General features: G+C 44.3%; 1 protein-coding gene across 2 annotated transcripts in view; it reads left to right on the forward strand.

Annotated features, from left to right (window-relative positions):
* LOC147615783 (zinc finger CCCH domain-containing protein 48-like) overlaps positions 1–27,745 on the forward strand; it is an 88,123-nt gene that overhangs the window by 52,907 nt on the left and 7,471 nt on the right. For both annotated transcript variants that reach the window (XM_086778386.1, XM_086778387.1), the window contains 5 exons: positions 18,628–18,717; positions 18,825–18,926; positions 19,325–19,471; positions 19,570–19,689; positions 19,769–19,849. In XM_086778386.1, coding sequence (XP_086634512.1) covers positions 18,628–18,717; positions 18,825–18,926; positions 19,325–19,471; positions 19,570–19,689; positions 19,769–19,849 — 540 coding nt within the window. The remainder of the gene's footprint in view (positions 1–18,627; positions 18,718–18,824; positions 18,927–19,324; positions 19,472–19,569; positions 19,690–19,768; positions 19,850–27,745) is intronic.

The raw sequence follows: 27,745 nt of genomic DNA on the forward strand, positions 1-27,745 counted from the left end.
TAACGCGTCCCAAGATTTGTCTTTTTGGTTTTCTTCATTTTTCCATTCTTAACCGATTTTTTCTCCTGTTTTTCTCCTCCTCCTTAGATTCTGCTATCGAGGCCACATATCATCACTCGATTGATTACTTACCCCAATCATGTTTAGGGGTGTGAGAGCATTCAAAGGTGTGATCTAGATTTTTTAGGATCTTCCTTTGAGTTTGATTACTTACCCCAATCATGTTTAGGGGTGTGATGATGGGTCCCGTCCGCGCACTCGTCACCACAATCTTGTTGGGACAATCCTTAATCCAATGATCTATGCCACAACGGTTACAAGTAGCCTCTCATGTTTGATGGCACCCCTTGGTTGAGTTGAGGAAACTTTAGAGGGCATTCCGAAACTCGATGGAGACCTTGACAATGGTAACATTTAAAGAGGCATTCTTCTAGTTGTGGTGTTAATGTCCCGGCTCCTCGTCGTCTCGCAACAAGTTGGTAAACTGGCTTGACTCCCCCTCTACCATCCGCTACATAATAGTCAGGATGAAGCTTTGTGGGGTCCTCAGAGAGGTGGGAGGTGGGTTCAACATCCATCTCATATTCTTGGTAATCAATTAGCTCCTCGAAGCTTACTTGATTAAGAGGTGTCACCCTTGGTGGAGGTGGTTGCGGTCCCAAGACTGGTGGAGGTAATGGCACATTGGGTGCATGCCCTTTGATATGAGTTGTTGCGTGGGATGTTCAACCATTGCTTGATTTGTTACAGGACCGAGGGCTAGCGTTTGTTGCGGTGCCGATAATGCTAGCTATGGTCTCGTTGTATTTGCAATAGCCCGTGTTCGGCAATCTCGGGCTTCGTGACCATAGTGCCCACAAAGGCTACAATTACCATTGTAATGAGCTCTTAAAATTGGGCATTCGCTAGTGGTATGTCCTTGACGGCGAATGGAACACCAATGTAGCTCTCTCCTTGGACACATGTGCGCATTGTCCGAAGCTTTGGTAGCCTTCATTTCCTCTTGGAGGGCTTTTGAGAAGTCAATCCAAGTCATTTCCACTAAAGTATTATCTTTAGCTATAGATTTGCAATGGTGGTGCTACGACTGTTGGCTATTGACGTAACAGACTTAGAATTTGAAGCTGTTACTCCCTTTATCATCGAGTTATCCTCTAGTTGGATGGCATTAGCCGTGATGTCCTCCAAGGTGGTGATACCTCTAATGACCAAACCATTATGGATATGTTCATGTTTAAGCTCGTGGTGGATAAATCAATCAAGCAGTTGATTGTTGGAAAAGCGCTCATGGAGAGCACAACGAGAGTTCAAATGCTTAAGACGACTAATAAAATCTCTCACTAACTCATCTTTTTATCTCTCAAATTTGTGCAATTGTGAAGCCACACTCCACAAAGCCGTCACGCACAAACTGCTTTAGGAATAACCTTCGAAGCCCAGTAAAGTTTAGACGATCTTCAACTCTCAGAGTCTGATACCAATCACCAGCCTTGCCATCTAGTGTAAAGCTAAATGCATTGGTCTTTGCAAGCTCATTCCTCTCACCTAAGGCCTCACCAACTTGATCAAAGACCTCGAGGTGTCTTCTAGGATCGCCCTCTCCATTGAACTTGTGCGTAAGCTTCACGATTTGTGCAGCCTTTCTAGAGCTACTCCATCCGTTATCTCTCGTGACTATTCCTATACTTTCAGCCATAGCTCTCCCCAATGCTTGCGCAAAGGCTATTGGATTAGTTGAAAGGATTGCTGTTGGAGGTATTGGTACAATAGGGGCAACATATGGTATGAAGGGTGCTACGGGCGAGCGTAATGGCATGAATCACGGAGGAGTAACATGAGTTTTATAGGTGGGGGGTCGTATAGGAATTTCCATAGGTACTGATGGCATATGAGCCAATGACACACTTGGTCTAGTCATTTGTGAGGATGTCCCCCTTGCTCTAGGGTGCATTGGCAAAGTAGAGGAAGATGCAAGGAATCGAGGATCTTAGATGAAGGTTTCTTCTTTTGCGGCTCTAGCCGATGAGATGGATGTGTTAACTAGGCCTGGGCCCTATATCCATTTTTATAGGGACTGTTGCAACTATGGTTGCGATAGTTGTAACCGAGGGCATGAAACTAATGGGCAATATGGTTGGTCACATGTGGTGTTGTTATGAGTGGTTTAGAACCCATTACCACATAATTTGGAATTGTGCTAACAGGCATCTTGGATTGGTACCTCTCTACTATGGTCTCGGAATGTGAAGTCTGTGCTTGTAGATTCTTGGAGTCCTGTGTAACCTAGAGGAACAATAGCAGTAGTTGGAGCTTGGTCCATCGTGTAGCTGGGTGATACTACAAAAGTAAGATCTATTGGGCTCACAGGAGGTGTTACCATTTCGCTCATCGTGGGCATTCTTGCTTCGGATGTCTTGACTTGCGCCATAGGTCTTTGGATCCTTTCATGTTGAATGATCCTATATATGTAATCATAGATACCCTGCAATCGTTCCTCCTTTGTTGTGGCCCCAAATATTGATTCGACAATCTCTTCCCAACTAACACCATAAGCTTGGTCTCTGGTGAAATCCACAAGAGTCTCTGTTGATGCATCATACTCCTAATCATTTGTGAGAAGAGGAGACTATCGGGTAGTACTTGTGTAGTCCTGGCTTGGGACTCGTTTTGGGCATACTAGGTTGTTTGTACTGCTAATCGTTGCTGTGCCACTTGTAAAGTCTCTTCTTTCTTTGCTCTGGTAGCTTGGATTAGTCTCTACTACTTGATTTTCTTCTAATGTCCTACCGTTAGGCATAGTACTTGTGTAAGGGATGGTTCGATAGTTACAGTTGTAGCAGGTGCAACAGGAGCTTTATGGACAGGGATATCAACGTGAACGCTTCTTGCTTGTAAATATGAGAGTACACCAGGTGTCTCTTTGGAGTTTACCTCAACTCCTTCATCATGTGGTCTGTATGTAGTAAGATTTGGTTCAGAGGTAGCCGTGGAGGCCTAAACTCTGAGGTAGCTAGCTACGCGGTCAAAAAGACTAGTAGCTGAATTGAATGGTGAGGCTTGGTTAGGGTTCTCACTTCTTGGGATTGGGGATTCTTCCATTGACTGAAAATTTGACGAAGTATCACTGGTCCCTAGTGTAGGTTCTTGTACAATGCTAAACACGTTTCTGGTATTTCTTAACCCGTTTGGTACAAAAAATAGGGTACTTTTTCGGGTTAGTCAAGCACTATGGGCGTTGGCTTCCATAGTTAAGGAAGGTCCTTAACTATGTAAAAATGCAAATTTTTCGGGTGTTACACAAGTTGCATCCACACAATTGCAACAGCCTAAAACATATATTAGGCAAAATTATGCATGCACTTTTCGAAAAATTTCTATACCTACGAGCTTTTTATTGCTCTCGAACCTTTTATCTTTTATCTTTTATCTTTTTTATTTTTTTAAAACCTTTTTTTTTTAAATTTCTTAGATTTTTACTTTTTATGTTTTTGGTTTACGGTTTACCCACCGGAAAAGAGTATTTCCGAAATCTTTGACTTGGGCTTGCACGCATTAAATGTGTCCAGCCACTCAAAACTTACCTGAAAATGGGTATTGACAAGCTTTTGGACTTTTTGGGCTAGTGGTCTAAAAGCTTGCACACATTAAATGCAGACAACTAGTTAAGATGTCCCATATTAGAGAGATGATTAAGCCTAATTAACTTCCGTTAATTACACTAATGCAAAAACGCAGAATGTGCAGAAAGCATAAAAATTTCTGTGGTATTGCAAATCCTTCCCCAATTTTTGTTTTTATTCCAATTTCTTCACACAAGGAGTCGAAATCGGGATAAATACTATGCTAGGAAATCGATTTTATGGTATATTTAACCCGATTATTTCAATTTCATGTTCAATTGACTGTTTTTTTCTTTTAAAAATTGAAAAATATAGAAAAATAAAAAATGTATAAAATAAAAAATTGAACTCGTAGAGTTAACCTAAATGCACAAATTACAGAACTCATTGAAAATGCAAAATTACGGGAATTGAAAAACATGCAGAAATTAAAAAACATGCAACAATTACAAAGCATGTAGAAATGGCAGAAATTGAACATAAATTTCTTAAGATTTCAACAACAATGCAACAAAATGGACAAATTTTTAGAATTTCGTTTCCACTATTTTTGAAAAAAAACACAAAACAAAAATAAAGCAGAAACCAACTATATGGACACATGCATTCAAAATGCATTGTGGCTATGCAGTGGGGCTATTCCCCAGTAGCGGCATCACTTATGGAAAGCCCTTGTACCATAGAAAGAGTGCAGAAACAAACCAATGTCATGAGGCTTTGCCCAACCGTACTTGGAAGCATAAAGCAACTCAACCGACAAGCCAATACCCCATGACCTAGCTTACAATTGCAAGGGCAAGGTGTGTCACCACCTCGTGAATACTTTTGCTTGGATTCTCGTAGGAGACAATGTTGCCGTGCAGCTGTACTCCAAAGCTGCACCCTGCCGCTGTCATTGCCGCCACCCTCCAAAGGAAGCACGACCCTCTTCACAGCTTACTCTCTCACACTCACTCTCACATGCAAGCAGGCAAGCACACATAAGAGCTCACACAAGCAAGCAAACAAGCAAGCAATAGCATAAGATAGTAGAAAGAGAAGAAGAGCACTCTATTGAATTAGCATAAAAGAATGAGTCATGGGAGTGGTTCCCGGGCTCATTTGGTCACTCTAGCTAGTGTAAAAATCTATTCTAAAGCTACTACTCTCCACCTAAAATCCCGTGGTGCACCTTTAATATACAAGTGGCGAACGCATGCGTAAAATATACAATACATGGTTTTCAAGTGAATTCCACACATTCGGGCACCTGTGGTCCAAAGGTGGTGAAAATGATGTGGTGGTCGGCAATGATGCCGTAGAGGTCTCTGGCAAGGGTTAACATCATAGTCATGAGAAACGAGAAAGGAGAAACAAGAAACGAGAACGGAAATGTTCGAGGAATGAAAATGGGGAAACGAGTTTTTAGGGGTGGAAACAATCGTTTCTTGTGACAATATCACTTGGGAAATGAGAAACGGCCATGGAAATGGATGGGGTCCTGAAATGGAGAAATACGTTTCTAGGGACTGAAACGGCTGTTTCCTTTGACTATGGTTAACAGGACCCTTTCCCATTCTAAAGAAGATCAGTGAGATTTCTATAAAGCTGAAGCTACCTCCCCGTTGGACCATGCATGATGTGTTCCATGTTAGTTGGTTGAAGCCTTCTATAGGACCTCTTCTCTCCATTGTACACGATGAACATGAACTAGACACAGGGGACGAAGTTGAAGTTATGGTTCCAGAATAGATTCTCTTAAATGGTTTCAAGCACGGCTCTGGCCGAAGAGAAAGACGGGTCCTCACGAAGTTTCAAGACCGAGGGACACATGAAGCAGTGTGGCTTGACAGGAATTTCTTCGAAGAGTATCCCATTATTAACAGACTATTTGGAGGCTTTGCAACTTCCATCAAGTTAAGCAGAAGGAGATGTTGCAACTCGCGGCGGGTGCCCGGGGGACTAGGGCCTTTGACACACTTGTTGATACCATCGATGCATATTAAAACATTTAAACATGGCCACAGCCTTAACACATATCCATCATCACTTTGCATAAAACATAAAGCAGGACAAAACATCCACAAATGCTGAAAATGGAGCTTGCACGTGTGACACCGCATAGAGGCCGGAATGGGGCGACCCCCCCCCCCCCCCCCCCCCTTGGAGTATTTTATTACCCAAGGAGAATAATATCATGTACAAGCTTTGAGGGCCTTACTCTCCCCATGGGAGATGCCGGATTATCCCTATACAAATGCCATAACACAGCCCAACACAAGGCTACCAAGCCGGAACATAGGCTGTAGAAATGCCGAGCCAACAATATAATCCATATACCTCCGTGTGGGTACTGATTCTTTCCCAAAAACCACGGGTCTTCGTGCAATAGAAAGGGTACAGCAAGTACAACTCTCCATTCAAACGGTACAGCAGGTACAATGGTTGGTACAGTCGGTACAGTGGTTGGTACAGTTGGTACGGTGGCTGGTACAGCAGGTACAGCAAGTACAAATGCTGGTACAGTAGGTACAATGACTAGTACAGCAGGTACAATGGCTGGTACAGTCGGTACGGTGGTTGGTACAGTCGGTACGGTGGCTGGTACAGCAGGTACAACAAGTACAAATGCTGGTGCAACAAGTACAATGGCTAGAAATCATAATAAATGATTAAATACTCTTGCCTTAAGTATTTCTTCGCGATGGAAGTCTCCAAAACAGTCCCCAACAGTCGGTATTCTTCATGGGCAGCCTTCAAGAGAGAGAGAAAGAGAGTAGGCAGCCTATAACGGTGGTAGAGGCTAGTGTGCAGCAAGAGAGCCTCTATTAATGAAGAGAGAGGGCTCCAATTTATAGATTTGGGCCTCCCATGAGCTAAAATGGCAGGAGAAGGCTACAATGACAAGTGGAGAGCCACACAATAGTTGAAGTGACAAGTGTGAGGCCACTTGTCTCACTTTGATCCACTTTCTAACAAATGTCAGGCCGCTTGTCTCACTTTGGTCCACTCTTGCCACATGTCCCAATCTAAGAGATGGGTCCTTCCATAAACTTTATCTCTAAAAATATCCCAACTGGTAGACATTCTGTCATAGGCACTTTGCCAACTCTTGGTATCTCCTCAATTCCAGATGTAATGACGCGAACAGAATTTCCATCGGAGTCGGGCCAAAAATAGCAACTCTCCTAAATTTTAGGAGTGTGGTCCTTTGTATTCTAGGATAATCCCCCATTCCCAAAGCTTGTACTTTCCAAATATTTAAACATCCTGGAGTCCACCAAACCCCTTTCAGACTGGGAAATGTCCAGGCTGGTGACATCCTCCCCAACTTCTTCAAAGTTGTCCGCAACTTTAAGCTTTAAGCCATATATTCAAGATATAATCATGTCCCAAAGAAATGGGCGAGACTAAATAAGTCTCCATAATACCAATATCAAAATCATGTCCCAAGATAAATGGGTGAGACAAAAACAGTCCCATAAGTCCAGATATCATAATCATGTCCCAAGATAAATGGGTGAGACAAAAACAGTCCCATAAGTCCAGATATCATAATCATGTCCCAAGATAAATGGGCGAGACAAATCAGTCCCATAAGTCCAGATATCATAATCCATGTTCCAAGTAAATGGGCGAGACAAAATAAGTCTCCTGCCAACAAGACATCGGTCCACATGACCCTTGGCATAGACATAAGTCCCGTCATGTCCACTTTACCACTTGCACTCTGTGTTGGTACTCTGACCACACACCTTGGATGAGAGGTGGGCTCAAGTAACAAAATAAAACAATCACTCGCAGGCATAGATAACCTGGTGTTCCATAAGCATTTCTGCTACACATAGTTTATAGGCATTTCGGCCACCAATAGTTTGTAGGCATTTCGGCCACCAACTCACACTACCCTCTCAAGTGCCCATGTTTCCTTCCATCTGCTCTCTATTGTTCCACCCACACATGGTAGAAACAATCTTCAAGAGAGCACGTAGGACAAGAGAATACTACACAGGGTATGTTGTGCTTGTCACTACCCTTTGAAGTGCCCATGTTCCCTTCCATCTGCTCTCTATTGTTCCACCCTCACATGGTAGAAACAATCTTCAAGAGAGTACGTAGGACAAGAGAACACTACACAGGGTATGTGAATCATGAGTTTCATAAGTCCAGTGCATCCCAAATAAAGGGAGCCAAAAAGAATAATCCATCCCAGTAAAAGGGAGCCATAAACATAATCCATAAACCTGAGGATGGATCCAAATCCCTAGAAAAGAAGTCTAGGAATCCATAGACCTGTATACCATAATCCTTGTATACCATAACTCTTACCACGTATTCCGTGCTAACCACACACCTTGGAGTAGAGGTGGACTTTATCCATAAAAGCATCATATCCATGAGATATCCAAAGATTTCTTCTCTATAAACTTGGACAGATTCGTCCATAGAAATTGCTTGTGAAGCCCAATATGTATATAAATCTCGTCCAAGAAAGAAATCTCCATAGATATAATCCATCCCAATAAAAAGGGAGCCATAAACAATGTTTCCCTGAAACCATCTCAAGGCAAACAACAACACCTTTCTCCTTGCATAGCTATACAAGGGTTAGTGAACATCAAGAACACTTCATAGTAAATAGCAAAAGCACCAACTTTGCAAACTCAAAGTATACTTAGCTTTTCTTTGCCAGGTTGGTCATGAAGCCAAAAGAAATATCTCGTCACCATATCCTTAAGATATCCTGAGATATATCTCCATATAGCTTGCCTGTAAGCTTGATAATATAATCCACAATATCCATATGGAAAGAGTGCTAAACATGTGCACATAAAGCCAACTTCACACTCCACGATAAAATTCTGTGAATTCATAAATCCTTAGATCAACAAGCTGTCTACTGCTCATGCTCTTGCTTCATAAGCTATGAAGCGGCTGGCCATGCTTAACAGCAATGATGGTAAGTGTGGTCCCCACTTGAGATCTTTTCTCTTCCTTATTGATAGAAGGAAGCCTCCGCTTCCAAGAAAGCATATGCTCTGATACCAATGCAACTCGCGGCGGGTGCCCGGGGGACTAGGGCCTTTGACACACTTGTTGATACCATCAATGCATATTAAAACATTTAAACATGGCCACAGCCTTAACACATATCCATCATCACTTTGCATAAAACATAAAGCTGGACAAAACATCCACAAATGCTGAAAATGGAGCTTGCACGTGTGACACCGCATAGAGGCCGGAATGGGCCGATCCCCCCCTTGGAGTATTTTATTACCCAAGGAGAATAATATCATGTACAAGCTTTGAGGGCCTTACTCTCCCCACGGGAGATGCCGGATTATCCCTATACAAATGCCATAACACAGCCCAACACAAGGCTACCAAGCCGGAACATAGGCTGTAGAAATGCCGAGCCAACAATATAATCCATATACCTCCGTGTGGGTACTGATTCTTCCCCAAAAACCACGGGTCTTCATGCAATAGAAAGGGTACAACAAGTACAACTCTCCATTCAGATGGTACAGCAGGTACAATGGTTGGTACAGTCGGTACGGTGGCTGGTACAGCTGGTACGGTGGCTGGTACAGCAGGTATAGTAAGTACAAATGCTGGTACAGTAGGTACAATGACTAGTACAGCAGGTATAGTGGCTGGTATAGTCGGTACGGTGGTTGGTACAGCAGGTACAGAGGTTGGTACAGCCGGTACGGTGGCTGGTACAGCAGGTACAGCAAGTACAAATGCTGGTGCAACAAGTACAATGGCTAGAAATCATAATAAATGATTAAATACTCTTGCCTTAAGTATTTCTTCGCGATGGAAGTCTGCAAAACAGTCCCCAACAGCCGGTATTCTTCATGGGCAGCCTTCAAGAGAGAGAGAAAGAGAGTAGGCAGCCTGTAACGGTGGTAGAGGCTAGTGTGCAGCAAGAGAGCCTCTATTAATGAAGAGAGAGGGCTCCAATTTATAGATTTGGGCCTCCCATGAGCTAAAATGGCAGGAGAAGGCTACAATGACAAGTGGAGAGCCACACAATAGTTGAAGTGACAAGTGTGAGGCCACTTGTCTCACTTTGATCCACTTTCTAACAAGTGTCAGGCCACTTGTCTCACTTTGGTCCACTTTCTTGCCACATGTCCCAATCGAAGAGATGGGTCCTTCCATAAACTTTATCTCTAAAAATATCCCAACTGGTAGACATTCTGTCATAGGCACTTTGCCAACTCTTGGTATCTCCTCAATTCCAGATGTAATGACGCGAACAGAATTTCCATCGGAGTCGGGCCAAAAATAGCAACTCTCCTAAATTTTAGGAGTGTGGTCCTTTGTATTCTAGGATAATCCCCCATTCCCAAAGCTTGTACTTTCCAAATATTTAAACATCTTGGAGTCCACCAAACCCCTTTCAGACCTGGAAATGTCCAGGTTGGTGACAGATGTCATGTGCATCTCGCACTTGGATGCCATGTGGACATATCTGTATAGTAGGTCCATGACTTGGAGTGGTAATTGGCCCCTTGTGAGCCCTAGTCCGGGACAAGTGAGCCAGGGTTCCACTCGAAGCGTCGGGGTCAGGTGTACAAGTCCCATACATGGTCTTGGTCAAGTGTGCATGTCCTGCACATGGAGCAGTGTCAGTGTGTACTATGAGCCACCCTCTGGAATGATGTAGAGGTGTATCTGGCTCTGGTTGGGACCTCAGTCATAGGTTTTGAGGTCTTGTAGCATACATACTAGGGCACTCAGGCAAAGGGGCAGTCCTGTGGGCCACCCCAAAAAGCCTTAAGGCCTTGCCTACAAGGTGGGCAGCCCTTGTGGGACACCCTAGGGGCCAAGGAGGCGCCATGGCGAAGCAAACCAGCCCATGGAAGAGCTGGGCAGCTAGTCTTTCAGGCCTAGGGGCCTGGGCAGCAAGCGGCCAACCCATAGGGGCTAGGACCTTGGTCGGCCAGCCCATGGGAAGGGCCAGACCACAGTCGGCCAGCTCCTGTCGTGGAGCTTCATGGAACAGGCTAACGGGCTTGTAGCAAACCGACCAGCACCTATTTTCCCTATATAAACATAGGTTGGAAAATGGTCTAAACATCACATTATTCACGAGTGCTGAAGTACTTAAACAAGGGCCAGGACAACGAAGGGAAGTCTGAAGCAAAAGGTGAACTTGAAGGTCAGAATTAGGTCATCTTCAGGCTGCAGGTTTGCAGCCGAAGAAGATCTCCAAGAAGTCAGTCTTTTCCATCATTCGATAAAGCTAATACACCAGTCCTTGGTGGGGGGCCTTCAGAGGGTATTTGGGACCCAATTGGTTGTACTGGTCTTTGTTCTTCTCTCTTACTCTTTCTATCACTCTCTTGCACACTTATCTTCGCTACATCGTGCAATCGTCAAGAACCAAGGTGCTGAATATTCCTTATCAAAGTATAATCCTGTCTCTAAGCTTCCGCATGTTATAGTAATACATTGGTCTCATAGACCCTTTGGGTCTTTTTGTAAATGTTTAATATAGCTTTGTCTACCCACCTCGTGCAGCCCGTCATTGGGTGTGGGGGATTAGCCTCCAGCCACGGCGCCTCCCCTCCCCAGTCCAACATAGTCGCCCTTGTTGATGCCCTGAAGCTGTCAGCTTGCACACAGACATAGAGGCACTACTGACGCTCACACCATTGAAGCTGATCTCCTGACTCTACCCTTTTGATGCCATTGAAGCCGACCTCTGAAGCTTGTCCAGCTGCATCCTAAGTTGTAACCTTCAGGTGAGTTCAAACATACCTAAGGTCTTATAAGAGGCAGTTTCTATACCTCAAGCACAAGTACCCTAGTGCAGTCCCTAGAAGTTCTTGGGCCTCATCACCAGTGCAACCAACTTGGTAGAGAAGGGCCACATGGATTGCAAGGCCAGCCATGGGCAAAGGCAAGAAGAGGCTCACATTTGTGGGCCAAAAGGAAACTTTCGGCTACTCATCAAAACGAGTGGATGAAGTACCTCTAGCAACAGCTTGCTCTCTACAAGAAAATATATCTTTGAAGGAGCGCCTTTGAGAGTTCGAAGATCTTCTCACAACATGGGAATCCGCAACCACAAGGACACTGCAGCGACACATGTAAAGTTTGTCCTCTCCAGGCCAAGTAGGTGGGGAGCACCATTACTGAAACCATGGCAATCCTCAAGCAGGAGGTCAAGATCCAGGTTACATCAATTTCAAAGGGAGTGGAAGGACAATCACAACCCAACTGAAGGAGCAAAAACATCGAGACACACTAGCCCTCAAAAACCGAATCCATGGGTAACCCAGAAATCGGAAGCACGAGGATTCGGGTACCCTCTACAATTTGTTTCACACAACCCCAACAATACCCAACTGGCAATCACATCACTGTCACCTTTGACACCAAATCAATCAAAATGGATATCTTTAAACTGCAAGGGTACCGAAGCATGGATTGCAGATGAGCTCACCCCAACAAAAATCACCACAGCTGAAGCAAAAAGGCATCGAACTTGCAAAAGTTTGGGCAACATGTCAATAAGACAAATGGGACGTCCCATTTGCTTTATCACGAGGGGCTTATGGCTGAGCACCTCTCTTATGCAGGCGACACCCTCGCACCCGTCCTAGCCCATATGTTTAATAGGGCCCTCGCAGAGGGCTTCCCCCACCCCCCCACCCCCACCCCACCCCTCCGCCCCCCCAACCACGTGGTCATCATGCCTATCCTTAAGGTGGGAGACCCCATGGATCCTAATAACTACAGAACCATCATGATCGGCAATATCTTGGCAAAACTCTATGGATCTATACTTGAGTTTAAGCTCAGCACATTGGCAGAGAGAGAGAGAGAGAGAGAGAGAGAGAGAGGGATATAGGGCACCGGCGCAGGCAAGATTCAGGAGGACCTTCTCCACGATGGATCACATATCGATGCTTCGAGCTATCATTGAGCAGGCCAAGGCAGATGGCCCACCGATTATACTGTTGCTTTGTGGACTTCCGCAAAGCTTTTGATACAGTGCCTCGGGCCCGTTTGCTACAATGCTTACAACATTTGGGGTTCTCGTCCGACATGATATGGGCTATCATTGCCTTATATGAGTTAGTTATTGGTAAGTGAGATGCCTCTGGGAGGACTATCTGAGGAGGTTCCTAGCACCATTGGAGTGAAGGAACAACAATAGCAACACCCGACTGGGTCCCAATTACCCCTTGAAGGGCCCGCACTGCAAGTAGTGTATTTACTTATATTGCTGAATTATTCAATGTGCTAGATAGATCTTACCAATGGGCTGATTTGCTGATGCCTCAAATGTGTTGTAGACTTGTGTTCGCTGATTTGGCCAGACTCCTGGCATATAATTGGACATTGGGCTGTTGAACCGTGTTGGGGCCAATGCCTGGAGAACTCGAGAGGGCTGAATGCTGAACGTTGGAGAGGTCACAGTTATGCTGTATTGAAGTAGCAGGTCACCACAACCCAAGGAAGAGTCACCAAGGTAGTGGGTAGATCTGCGGGCCAAAAACACTGGTAGTCCAGTGGACACAGCCCTCACGCAACCCAAAAACGTGAGGAGGAAGGGTAGGACAGGCCATCTAGGCACAAGGAGTGCCGCCCCAATGGCAGAGGGGAAAAACGCACATGCAGGGCTCATTGTGGGCCGGTTCCATTGCACAGGGACAAGAAAATTACACACAGAAAAAGCTTCTTGAGCAGAACTTGACCTTGAAGACCCTTATGGTGCAGAAACACTGGCATTTGGGCATTCTTCAACCCATCTTGAGATATTGGAGAAAGAGGAGCAAGCAAAAAGATCACCAAAAAGCTGTCCCAAATCAGCAGAAGTCCAACGTTCAGCCCTCGTGATCATGTGCAAAATTGCCCATGTGTCACTTTTGCCAGCTGGAGGTCAACTGCTGCTGGTCGGCCAGCCCAAAGGGCTCCACAACTTGCAAAAAAGGGAAAACAAATATAAGTACCTTGTTTTGATGCATTTTTCCATACCATGCTGGTCGGCCTGCCGTTCCCTCGACATGGGAGCTTGGAAGTTCACTTGGGCTGCCTATAACTGGTCCACAGTGCCTATGCACAGTTCAGCCCTGCCTGGTGCCTTCAAATGCCTGTTTCTTGTCTCCATATGGGTGCCTGAACATTGACTATGCAGTCCTACACTCTGTAACACTATTCAGACATTCACCTGACTCTGTCCTGCACCTAGCTCTTCACCTCTAATAAGCACCATGGACATTTGTACAATGGATAACTTATGTGGGTAGCGTAATGTATGTGAGACATCGCATGTCTCGGATACCTCCTATACCTAGATGTAGATGGCAGCTGGAGACTGTCCCTGGACAAGGGCACACATCTTGCAAAGTGCTCATCCGAAGGGTAATTGTGGGTGTACTTGTCCAATTATGTCGACATGGAATCCTTGTACAGCTTGTGCATGTGACAACAAAGCAGCAGGAGATCCTTTGCTTGCCCTGTGGCCGAAGATGTGGTCTAAGGTTGAATAATTCCTTGTGGCCTTGTGTGTGTGTGTTCCTCTGCGCCTGTGTGTGAGAGAGAGAGAGAGAGAGAGAGAGAGAGAGAGAGAGAGAGAGAGCCTAGCGGGGTGTGTAGTGACAGACTCAACCACGTGTCCAAGAGATAAAGATATAGAGAGAGAGGGGAGAGAGAAGGGAATAGGGATCTTACAAAGTACACCACATTGAGCGGGGAACAGGCCCCACCCCCTTTCGGGGGTTTATTCAGGAACAATCCACGGGCACGCTGGCCAGGATCAATACAATCAATGAATACAAAACAGACAGATATGCCGATGCACGATATCCAAGTCGATGTCGAGGCACGATATCTTTGATGCTATGCACACCACGGGGATGACCCACAAGTATCTCTCATCGGGCTAGTATCAAATCCAATATCCAAATCCAAATCCAATGAAGCCAAGTCCAAATCAAATCCAAAACCAAGTCTAGATCAAGTCCAAGTCCAGATCCATGTCCAAGCTATATGTCTAAGTTCCAAGTTCAAGTCCAAGTTCTAAATCCACTCGCTCATCTCATGAATAATGTCCAGAACTCGTATAGCCTTGTCGGTGAAGAAAACCTTGGAAAAGCTTTTTCTGACAAGAAAACTGATATAAAACTTGTTTTAATGGTTTTCGGGCGATAAAAAACTCCAAAAAGCAGTTTTTAAGGTTTTTTTGAACAATTTTAGGGTTTTGAAATTTCAGTCCGTACATGTCCGTACCATAGTAGCAACGGAACGGGAACGGGAACGAGGGGGAACGGAAATAAGGAACGACCTAGATAATTCCTAGAAATGACAATAATTCTTAACATACAATGCTCATTTATATAACCAAATCAGAGAAACACTAAAGTCTAGTGCACCACAATTTGCATGGCTAGATACTAACACTGAACAAAAATCACAAGTCGAAATAAATTAGCCCACATCATACATGACATAAGTGACAAAAAGCACAAAATGTGGCCCACGTCCTAGATAAAAGAGACAACCCAAGTCTAGAGTCCAAGCCTCAAGGTGACATGCAAATAGTGAGGAGATATCATGCATGGCTACTGCTAGTGATGCCATCAAGGAGACTATCATCTATGTCATCCAAGAAACCCATATCATCAAGACCAACATCTGCAGCATCCAAATCTTCAACCCCATCCTGACCAGGATCTGCAAGTCCATGTGTCTCCTCATCATCCGAGGACTCCTCATCAAGCAATATAAACTTCTCTGGTTTGGGAGAAGCCATATCACCAAGCAAGCGCAAATTAGCACTTACAAAAATCAAGTCATTGACTTGTTTTGTCCCAAATTTGTTCCTCTTCTTGGATGCAACATGGCCGAACACACTCCATAGTTGCTCAATCGGAGAGGAGCTTGCACCTTGAGACAAGATCCTTACTGCTAATGATTGAAGCTGTGGTGTACGAGCCCCATAATCCTCCCACCATAAAGCAGCTTCTATCTTAAACCTCTCTCTCTGTGCATCAGCCGATCCAAACCTTCCCAACTTGCTGCGATAAAATCCAAGTTGGTCATTCACCAACCTTCGTTTATCTGCATCACGAACCTGCCTAGAAAGCACTGTCTCCCAACCATCCATCACCTCACCATCGGCCTCTTGTCCACATCCTTGGAACTCGGGATCCAAGACATACGCAGCAGCATGCATAGGAGAATGATAACCATTCCATCGTGCTTCACATAATTCTCGAACCTCTGCATATTTCTCATCAGACAAGCCCATTTCCCCTATTTTCTTGATCATTCGGTCAGCCCCCTCATAAACCTTGCCAATGCATGGCCCCCGTCCATGTGCAATCCGCATCAAGCGCATGATCGGCTTCATCATAGCATTGATAGTGTTGACTTCATCCCAAAATGTGAAGTCTTGTATGGTTCTTGCAACCCCTATGCCGGCTCTTGACCGAGAAAGAGCCCATCCCAATCACTCATTGCATACAACCAACTGCTTCAACGGCAAGTGCACTTTGGATAACCTCTTCATCATGAGAAAGTTATAACCAAAACGTGTCTCTGAGTACTTCAAGAGATCCTTTTTGGGCGATCTCTTGCGGAATTCATTCAAAATAAACTGATGGTTTTGAATGAAGCTTATTATCTAATAGCCTTTTTGAATGTGTGGATCAACCCATGGCAAGCTGCCAACATCCTTCAATAAGTTGCTCAAACAATGAGCAAAGCATGGACTAAATGTGATATGATGCGGATACCTGTCTTCAAGCTTAAGACCAGCTGCTCTATTTGTTGCCTCACCATCAGCTAAGAACTGAATAACATTCTCTGGTCCAACTTTCTCAATACCTTTGGCCCACACTTCCACAAGCTGATCTGGAGTTTTTCCAGTCCCAGAAGCATCATGTGAGGAAATGAATTGCATTCTTCCTCGAGAATAAGCAACCATGCCATGAATGGACGTTTTTCGAGTGTCACTCCAGCCATCTGCAATAAGTGACACACCATTCTTTGCCCAACTTTCATGCACAGACTCTAAGGCACATTCAATTGCAGCTTTCTCCTTTTGCAACAAGGTGGTGCATAGTGTCTCATACGAAGGAGGCTTGTATGTTGGGCCATACCGTGCAATCTCTTGGACCATTTCAATGAAATATGGAGACCTGGCAACATTGAATGCTACATGATCATCATAAAAGAACCTTGCAACAGCTGCATCTACCCTCTCTTTCTTGCGGGGATCCCAAGTTGCTCCCAAGGTTTGCTGCTTGCCGGAGCTTGCATCCATAGATTGCGAATCTTGGGAAAATGCAAAGCTCCCAAGTCCTCCATACTGTTGTCCATCTTCCAAGTGTACAACTTCCCCATGTCTACTGAAGTAAGATGCATCAATTGCCGGTTTCTTTCGTGCACATGCTTTCTCCTCTTCACTTGGGTACTTTGCCAAAAGCTCTCTACACATTTCAGGTGTTGTCCCTGGGCATTTGTTCACTTGTGCTTTTTCATTGTTTACATGGCATAGATGTGCTCTCACACGGTTTGCTCCTCCTGACTTCTCTTTGTTACATTGCTTGTGCTTTTTCATTGTTTACATGGCATAGATGTGCTCTCACACGGTTTGCTCCTCCTGACTTCTCTTTGTTACATTGCTTGCCTTTCCATCGTGTTGCACCTCCCTTTGATGAATACCTTTCTAGCCTTTCAACCTCGTCCCATGGAAAAGAAAAAACCATGTGAAACTAACTACATAAGCAAAAATATCCATGCGATGCTACATGGTGACAATGTGGTCATAGAAAGAAAGAAAGAAAGATATATTAAGCGTCTACTAAAGACCCAATGAGCCTATGAGACCAAAGTGATACAATAATGTCCATGGCATATCTCATCATGGAATGGAAAATAAAACAGAAAGAAAACATAAACATAGCTATCTCACTGGGGTGATACAAAACTGTCCATGGAAACTTATCATGGAATACTAAGAACATAGAAACATGAGAGCAACATCCGCTCCGAGTAGATGGTATACCATTTTCCAAAATATCAAGCATGGGGTTAATGAGTATGGCCGAGAGGTCTCCCTCAGCTATGTTACGTGGAAAGGTAGCTCGATGGAGAGAGAGAGAGAGAGAGAGAGAGAGAGAGAGAGAGAGAGAAATGAAATGAAATGAAATGTTATATTAACGTCTTCAAAAGGCCAAAGTGACCTATGAGACCAAAGTTACAACCATGTGACATCTGAGAGAGAGAGAGAGAGAGAGAGAGAGCGAGAGAGCGAGAGAGAGAGAGAGAGAGAGAAAGCTGTATTAATGTCTACTAGAGGCCGAACTCGACCTATGAGACAAATCAATATACAACTGTCAATGTCCTCTGGATGTCCAGAAAAAAAGGACAAAATGAACATGAAATAAACTATGAAAGTACTGAGCTAGTGGGGGGGTGTGATGGATGGAGCACTACTGCTAGAGGCTTAGTATGCAACCTATATGCGTAGGGTATACAAGAATGCAATGCAGATCTGTCTAGCTCCACGTGCATGGGAGGCCATATATGGCCTATGGGCCAATACATGCACATTACATCAGGTAAGGACCGAGGGTCCATCAAGAACCCTGAGGCTTACAAAACAAGAAAAAATGAAAACCTAATTGAGATTGTCACTAGGCTGGTGGCCAAAAGTCTGGGTCCCTTTCTGGACTCTGCTCATTTGGTGGTGCGAAAGTCTTGGACAAAAGCCCTTCCTTGATGGAGGATTGCCCATTTTCTTGCCCATGTGCTGCTCTCACCTTCTCTAATTCCATTTCTTTTTGCTTGAGCTGCATTGGTGTGAACTCTTTAGGTATCCAAAGCTTAGTGCTTTTTAGAAGCGTGGATTGCCTAGGATTTCTAAGCTGTGTGTGTGTGTGAGAGAGAGAGAGAGAGAGAGAGAGAGAGAGAGAGAGAGAGAGAGATATTATTTCCCTTTCTTGCCAAGCAATGCATTTTACTCAAAAGTTTAGCTTTCTCTTTGCACCAGTGTACCAATGTAGTGCCCATGGGAGGTGATGTAGGATGCCTGCTTGCAGAATCGGGCTGGCTTTTTATAGGCCTTCCTTATGAAGTGAAGGTATGAGGTTTATGTAAATCTGTGATATGCTTAAAGAACACTGCTTCAAAATGCTTTTCTCTAGTACCCTTGGCCGTAGCAAATATTTTACATGTATATTTTTGCAGGCATTGAATCTCCAGACAAATTCAGAACAAAGGTTAGAGGGGCCAAAAGGACAAGTGCATGCATTGGCGGTCTTTAATGATATGCTACTGGCTGGTGCCCAGGTTCATTCTCTCCCTTTTGAAATGCCAGTCTTGAAAAACAATTGTTGGAGAAGTAGGTAATGAATTGTGGACCTTGGCTAGTGCAATTGAAAGACTTTTTGTCTATTAGCTTTGAAAAGTTGTTTAGAAACAGAAGTGCATTTCATCATCTAGCATCATCATTTCATTCTTCAATGCTGCTCCTGGCTTAAGGTCCATGAGTTTGCTGCATGTAAGCTTGCCGTGGCCACCATGACACAGAGATGGTAGTGCTTTGATCTCAATTCATGGCGAAGACATGTGGAATTTTGTTGACATGAGTGAAATTTCACTATGCTTTTGAGAATTAGGCTGACATTGTTTGGAGAAGACTTTCATGATCAAAGACCAACTTAAACTTTATGTGATCGATATGGCAGGATGGAAACATATTAGCTTGGAAATTCAACACTGTTAACAGTATGTTTCAGCCTGCAGCTAGTCTTTGGGGCCACACTGGAGCAGTTGTTACACTTGAGGCCGCAGAAGGAAGGCTGTACTCTGGCTCGATGGATAATACAGTTAAGGTAAGTTTATGCGGGTGCACTTTCAAGCGTTTTGGGTGAAGTTCTGCAGGTGAGCTTCTGATTGCGTGGTGTTCTGATTGTGAATCTTTCTGCTATAGGTCTGGGATTTAAGTACAGGACTTTGTGTACAAACATTGCAAGGGCATTCAAATGTTGTCATGGGACTTCTTTGCTGGAATCAATACCTTCTTTCTGGCTCTCTAGATGGAACTGTGAAAGTAAGATATTTTTTTTGTTGTTTTGAGCTGATTGGGCCTTGAGTGAATCAATATTCAAACGGGTTCTCTTTATTTGCAGGTTTGGGCTGCTAGTCAGAGTGGAACTTATGATTTACAGTATACATATCCAAAAGATACAGGAGTTAATGAGAACATGGATGTGAGTTCTCTATTTTTTTGTGATAGTGGGTAATCTTAGGTTGGAGTATGTGCTTGTATCCTCGTGAACAAGCGTATGTGCTTGCATAGATTGTCATAAAGGTCTCTTATTGGATGTCAATAATTTTGTTTGCCACAAGGCTATGTGATCTTGGCACTGCTCATGAACAAAGTCATCTGTGAATAGCTGTTCGCAGTAGTCTCAGTATCAGTATCATTATCTTGCTTAATAAATTTTTGTGTTTCATCCTCAAGGACTACGTTTGCTATCAGTCAGTCAATCTAGCGTATAAGGAAATTCAACCACTTTTTAGAATCTCTACATGGCAGTTTTCAGGCGGTCATAGTTTTTGCATGCCGTCACCCTCTGCATTAGCCTCCCTTGTTTCTAGCCCTGTTATTTTTGATTGACAGTGTGGAATTGCCGTGGTAGAACCCTTTTCACTATATGCTCACTAGCACCGTGTTTACTCATTGTAAAGACTTACAATATCTTGGAGATCATTGCCTTCTTTTCTTGGAATTGTGTAGCTCCTAGCCTTCTTGTAGTAATAAGTGAAATTCCACCAGTCGGTGTGTAATGTTTGGTTGAACACAATGCCACCAGTCGGTGTGTAATGTTTGGTTGAACACAATGCTAATCAATATACTTGAATACACCAAGATTTAATGGACAACAAGCACAATACAAAATGCAATTTGTTGAATAGACAAGAGATGCACAATGGGCTCGAACGGCTGGCCCCTCGCTCAAATAATGTTTATTGATCTTGGGAGAATGAAGTACAGTGTAATGGGGATTTCTGACGAGATTTCCACACCAATGCATATGAATACAATATTGCAAACAATATGGTTGTCAGTGAAGATTTGCAACTCACACTACCCTCTCAAGTGCCCATGTTCCGTACCATCTTCTCTCTATTGTTCCACCAACATATGGTAGAAACAATTTGCAAGAGAGCATGTAGGACAAGAGAACATTGCACAGGGTATCTGAACATGCAGTCCTGCTCCTTTCTCCCGCTACTTGCTTCCATTATTGAGCATTTAAGCTTACCAATTGCAAGTAGAGTCGATGACAGTGATATTCATGAGGTGAAGATGCTTCTTAAGAAGAAGTTTGAAATGAATGTTTTGGATGAGCTACAATACTTTCTTGGTATAGAGGTGATTAGATCACGTGCTGGGATTTGGCTTTTGCAGAGGTAGTATGCTTTGGATATGTTGTCCAAGTATGGGATGACAGGATGTAAGTCAATCTCAGTGCCATTGGAGCATAACATGAGGTTGTCTGTAGTTATAGATGATCTCTTGGAGGACCCTACTATATATAGGCGCATAGTAGGTAGTTTAATGTACATGACTAGCTGTGTTCTGAGCTCTTGACCATACATTCAAACGAAAGGAATATAAGAAGGTAGGGGATTGTTTTTTTCGACGAGATTAAAGATCATTATTCTTGAAAATCCATGATTTCTTGGAAGATACACATGCCTTACCATCCTTGCCATAATCTCTCGCCAAGCTTCAAGGACTTCATTGTGTGGAATCTTGGTATCTACAAAATTCTCACATTTTTGGCATTGTGAATGTGGAAGCCCCTCACTTGAGGTGTGAAAGGATGCAAGGGGGTTGTAACTTGTTCTTTTATGATTGGCATTTCAATGGAAGAGGCGATGTGGTTCGGTTTGTGCAATGGTACAAATTGGCAATGTTTCATAATGGTTTCAAAGTGGACTATTGGCTTGAAGATATCACATTATTCTTGAAGGATTCAGCATTGACTTGGTACCATCGACAACCGGATTCAACAAAAAAGGATTGGGTTTGCGAGTCAAAGGTATCATGTGTGCTTTTTGCCTAAATTTGAAATGGATGATGTACCCCATGGATAGAAGACCAATTCAAAGTGTTGAATAGAGACATGCATATGAGGTTTGAGGTGATGAGTGTTCGCAAACCGAGAGTATGGAGTCCATGTGTTGCAAAGAAGTCGCAAAGGTTGAGCTCGAGGGGGAGGCTTGTGAGTTGCAACAAGAAGGGAGCTTGCTTGAGGTAACCATGGAACCGGCTTTAGTTACATTTGTCATTGTTGATGACTTGGAAGCTTGTGGATCTTTTTGGAGGTGCTTGAGGACCTTGATGCGGTTGACGTATATGCGCATAGGCTCATGGAGTGTGAGGATGATGATGTTCGTATTTCTACAACTCTATTTGAGGACGCATTGGACATTGAGTTGCACTTTGACTTTTGAGGTAAACAATTTCATGTTGGTACCTTGTGATGATCGGGTTATGGTTGATCTACATGATGTGGTTTCGCACAATGGCTATATGTTGAAGATAACCGAGTCATTGAAGAATTCTTGAGTAATCTAGATGCACATGATGATGAAGAGCTTCCTTATGAGGATGAAGCATATGATGGTTTACATTCTTTATTTGCAATGATTGAGGCATCTACTTGTGAAGTTTTGTTGGTGGACACTGGATACAGATGATGATGAGGGATTATCTTCAGCACATGTTGATGATGTTGATGCTTATGATGTTTTGTCTTCTTTCTTTACCATTGAGGAGTTTGGGATGGATTTAACTTTTGGTGGGAAGCATGTGATGCATGAAGATCTTCTTGAGAGTAATGTGCATATGATGCTAATTGTAGATGATGGATTGGAGGACAAAGGATCTGGTGTCACAACTAGTGATGATGCATGATATATTTTCTTCTTCTTTGAGACAAGGCATGGTTTCCACACCATGATGGTGTGGTGGCTCTGAATGGGCCAACGATTACTTCGTTGGTTGCCACCCACAAGATTGTTGAGCATGGAATCAGGATTATGTGTATGTTTATGAGTTGTTTTAAGTCACATGGATATGGTTTGAGGATCAAGTTTTTGCATGGCTTGTGCTTCAAGATGTGCTCATGCTCAAGGAAGATGGGAGATTGATGCTTAATTTAGATTATGTATGGTACACTCATTGGACGCAAAAGAGGAATCAAAGTGTGTTGGTATGGGTGTGTTTCAACAAATACATGTGGCTTGATCAACTTGAAGATAAGCATGTTATTTGGCTACCAAGAGATTGGGGACCAAAAGATCTACCTTGAGTATATATACATAGATTATACAAAGTTCATGTTTTTTGTGGCTCGTGCTTTAAGAAGAGGAGTTTGACGATGACTTATTTGAAGACATGGAACGACATTGAGCTTATGTTATCGATCCTCGAGACAAGGCGTGCGTGAGGGCCTTGCTAAGTTGACAAGTACATGCGTACTTATAAACTTAAGGGGGGTAAATGTTAGTATTTTTTGTTGTTCGGAATTCTGCACGGATGTGCTCTTGATACCTAGAGTTTTTGTCTTTTCGTGGAGATTGTTTGCATGCTCATGTGTCATGGAAAGATCAATTGGGTTATTAGATTATAAGTGTTTATTGCTTATTTGCTATTTTTGTGTAGCATGCAATAGGTTGACCGTTGTAACATGCAACAAAGCCTTCTTTAAATCTTTTGTGATGCATCTGAGGATGCGTCAATGTGTTCGTTGGAAGCGTCAAGAGGGTATTGCCTGACTAGACTGCACTGTTACACCCACTAATAATGTCCTGTCCATCGACAGTCCCCAGAGACTGAAGTCTTGGTGCCGACAAGCATCAGTGCAAGCGTGCATGGATGCTTTTCAAACAAAGAGTCACCGTTGTGTACTTTGTCATTGTAGATTCCTTCAAAAGCTAATTCCCCTTGACAGGCTGTTTCCTCTTACTTCTGGAAAAAAAACCTTTTATATATCAAAAAGAAGGTTTAATTCACAAAATGGCCGTGGGAATCTTCCCTTGGGCTGCCAACCCCACGAGAACCAGCCAAGCAGCCCGCAAGGCGACCAAACTACAGAGATGGGCGCGTACTACACCACAAGGTATGGTTACCACACACCACAAAGGAGTAAAGGTGCAGCACACAGGAGGTTTGAACCCACGCCAACGAACAAAGGGTGTTAAGCCCCCTCCACTAGCCAAGAGCCCACGCATCCTCGCTTGTCTACAAAGCCTTTTGCCAAGGTTAAGAACAAGGCCTCTTGTGCTATCCCTCCTTTGTTCACAGTCCCGTGGCTTTGAGGCCACTGGAGCTATCTGCCTAAGGGCCGGCTTGAGGTGATCCCAAGCTCAAAGTACACTGGCTGCAAATCTGTCCTCAAAAGCTGGACTAAAACTGTGGGTCCACATCTCTATGAAGATCCATCTGGTACTCTGTGGTCAAGGCCCCCCCAGACTCGGGGTGTGGGTTGAAACCCAGGCCAAGAGGAAGTCCTTCCAAGGCTCACCACCGGGAAGGAGTCCTCTAACAATTAGCTTGCCTAGCAGGGCATGGCTCTCAATAGTAGGGTCAATGAGGCCTAGCCCCCCTCTACGTCGTGGCTGAATGATCACTCTCCATGCCACCTTGGCCTTGGTAGGCCTCTCGTCATTGGCGGCCTATAAGAAGTTCCGGATCAACCGTTGTACTTGGCCAATACAAGCTCGAGAGAAGGCTCGGCACGAAGTGATGTGCCACATAGTGGCAAGAAGAACTTGGTTCGCCACCACCACTCGAGAGTCTTGCAGAACGCCAATATAAAAGCTTCTTCCGAAGAAGAGGGGTGAGTTGCTGCTCAGGAGAGATATCAATGCCCACCTAGCATCCAAGATAGCGAATTGGAGTGCCCCTCGGGATCCACTGGAAAGCCTCAACTAGGCGCCAAGTGGGGGCGGGTGCAGAGCCTACCAAAAACCACACGACTTGTGCCAGTTGATCGGTGCTCCTGATGCACGACAAAAGATCTCGATTGCCACCGCGAATCTTTGGAGATTCCCCACATCTCTTGAAAGGTAAGTTGTTGTGGCATCTGCAAACTCTGAGTTAATTAGCTTCTCCCGAGGGCGAAGGGGGAGGCACAATCGTTGAAGCCCAGTCTCTTGGCCTGAGAGAAAACTACTCATGGCCTCGGCGACGAATAGGAAGAGGTAAGGTGCCAGAGGACGGGGGGAATTTGTCGCCATGGGCTCCTTGAACGAGAACTTGGCTTTGTGAGCCTGAGTAGAGTCCTGAAACCCCACGAATCCACTCCACCGGGAATCCCATGTGGCTCATCATGCCCTCTAGAAAGCTCCTACCACCCGATCATAAGATTTCTCAAAATCTAGCACAAGGTCACCGCGAAACGTTTCACTATCAAAACGAAACGAAACAAAACGTTTCAACACCAAGTAGGTGGACAATGAAACGTTGGACCGAAACGATCATATACATAAAATGTGAAGGTACTGGCCAATAGTTATAAGATGATATTAGCATATTTATCATCATTAAACAAAGAAGACATACAAAAGAGAAGAGAAAAGAACAAATAGGATGAAAGAAGGAAAGATGAAGAGTTATAAAAGCTAAAAAGCACACAAAATCACCACCTTTTTTCCCAAATGAAACGATATGGTTTCGATGTGCATATGAAACGTTTCAACACTGAAACGTGAAACGAGTTTCAAAGCCACCGAAACGAGTTTCATGGTGGCCATGATCTAGCAGTAGCACTATGAGGTCCTGCTGACTCATCTTGGCCGACGCTATCGCCTCCTAGAAGGTGAAGATATTATCCAGGATGCTCCATCCTGAACAAAGCCAGTCTGAGTGTCATGAATCAAGTTAGGGAGGAAAGGTTGAAGTCTCCTGCTGATGGCCTTGGCCAAGATCTTATAGGGGGTCTCTAGACGAGTGATGGGTCTCCACTACCAGATCTCCAATCTGGCACTACCTTCCTTAGGAATCAAATGTATCAAACCCTCTAAGAGCCTCTCTGGTATGGCACTTGTGAGCATAATCTCATTGAAGGCAGCTCGAAGGCCGCCTTCCATGAGGTCCCAGTGACGAAGAAAGAAAGAGACTTGAAGCCCGTCTGCCCTTCGGCATTTACTCTTGGGTAGTGCTGTCAATGCCTCCGCTAACTCCTCCACAGTAAATGGAGTCAATAAGGACCAAAGAGAGGGGGGAACCACCTCTCTCGTGTGCATAGTAACAAAAAAACCTGTTTCTAGCTTTTGAAACCTCAAAAACCTCGAAACTTCAAAACAGTTTTTAAAAACCTCGAAACCTTTCCAGTATGATAGTTTCGCCCAAATTTCAGGTTTTGTTTTTCTCCCCTGATTTTTTGGGGATTTTTTTAATTTTGTTTTTCTTCCATATCCTCCTCATCACCTTCCTTCCCTCTTCTTCTCCTACCTCCCTCCTTCCCTTTTCCATCTTTTGCTACTTTTTTCACCTCTACTACTCCTTCCTTCATTCTCTTCTTCTCTGCTCTTCTTCTTCCGTTCTCTTCTTCTCCCTTGCTCTTCTTCTCCTTTTCTCTTCGTCTCCTCTCTTCTTTTCCCTTTTTCTTCCTTCAATGTCTTAAATCTTTCCCAATTTCTACCTTCTCTTCTTCAATTTCTTAAGAGTCCTTGATTGAACCACTTGTGGCATCTAATCAAGCAAAATTGCCATAATGCTTCACCAAAATAAGGATGGTTTTCCAAGATGTGTGAGAAGAGACCATTTTTTCATCATTACACTATGTTTTTAGATGGCTACTATAAGTTCTTTAAGTATTTATACTTTATGAAATTATTGATTTTTCGAAACGTCACGGTTTCTTAGCCGAGGGACGAAACCTTTCGAAACAAAACCCGAAAAACCCCGAAACGAAAAAAACTCGAAACGTTTCTTGTGACTATGCTCGTATGCCGCCAGACCCTCTTGCATGCATCCATCACCTGTGGGGATAATGGAGCGCTAGTGAGAAGAGATCGGAAAAAATCAATGGCGATGGCATGGGGGCCCGGGGGGGGGGGGGGGGGGGGGGGGGCGGGGGGATCAGAAACAATAGCTCCATCTTGGCCACACAACATGCGAATACCATGTTTCCTCTTGTGGGGGTCGGCTATCTCAAAGAAATCCCCTGTGACTCTCTCGCCGGCTTGGGTCCAGAATGAAGCTCTGGCATGGTACCTGTACTCGACCCTCCTCTCCTCAATGGATCTAATCTTCTTGCGGGCGGCAGCAAGCTGATCCACGGGCTATCTAGGGAACTCTCCTGAAGCCATTGTAAAGAAGCCATACCCCTCCTCAGACTCCTCTCCTGCTCTCGAATTCCCTCCAATCTGCTCTAGGCTACTTCCTATAAGAAACCGTTGATCTCCCCTAGGCCCACATCCAATGTGCACGCAGCTAAGCCTGAGATAAACTCGAGTCCTACCCATATTTGCTCTATCCTGCTGTGCAGATCCCTGAATGAGGCTGTCCAGAATCCTAGAGCTTGCGTTCATGTCTCCAGGGTCCTCTAGGGATAGAACAAGCAGTGCCTGCCAAGATACCGATCACGCGTCCACGGCCGCAAGCCGAGTCATCAACATAAAACCTGTCAAGACTAGAGAGGTTGGGGCCGGTGCTCCTATCCGATCGCAAGAAGCTAAGGCTCCCAGGGCTGCGCCCAAACTCTGGAAGATGCCAAGGGTTATGTCCCCCAAGTACTAGTATCATCTCCTCCGAGGTAGAGTTCTCTGCTCTTGAGATTGTTGCCGTGCCTCCTCCAAGTCTGTCCTCAGCTGCCTCTATCATGTTGAAGTCACCGCCCATGCACCAAAAGTTAGCTTGGGGAAGGGCCTGTCAGATTGTGCTCCAAAAGAGGCCACCCCCCCCCCCCCCCTCCCCCCCCCCCTCGGGCGATTTTTTTATTTTTGTTTTTCTTCCATATCCTCCTCATCTTCCTTTCCTCTTCTTCTCCCGCCTCCCACCTTCCCTTTTCCATCTTCTGCTACTTCTTTCACCTCTACTCCTCCTTCCTTCATTCTCTTCTTATCTCCTCTTCGTCTTCCTT

The sequence above is a fragment of the Cibotium barometz genome, chromosome 39 (genome assembly GCF_041138505.1).
Source record: "Cibotium barometz isolate CiBa-2024 chromosome 39, ASM4113850v1, whole genome shotgun sequence".
In the NCBI taxonomy this organism is placed as follows: domain Eukaryota; kingdom Viridiplantae; phylum Streptophyta; class Polypodiopsida; order Cyatheales; family Cibotiaceae; genus Cibotium; species Cibotium barometz.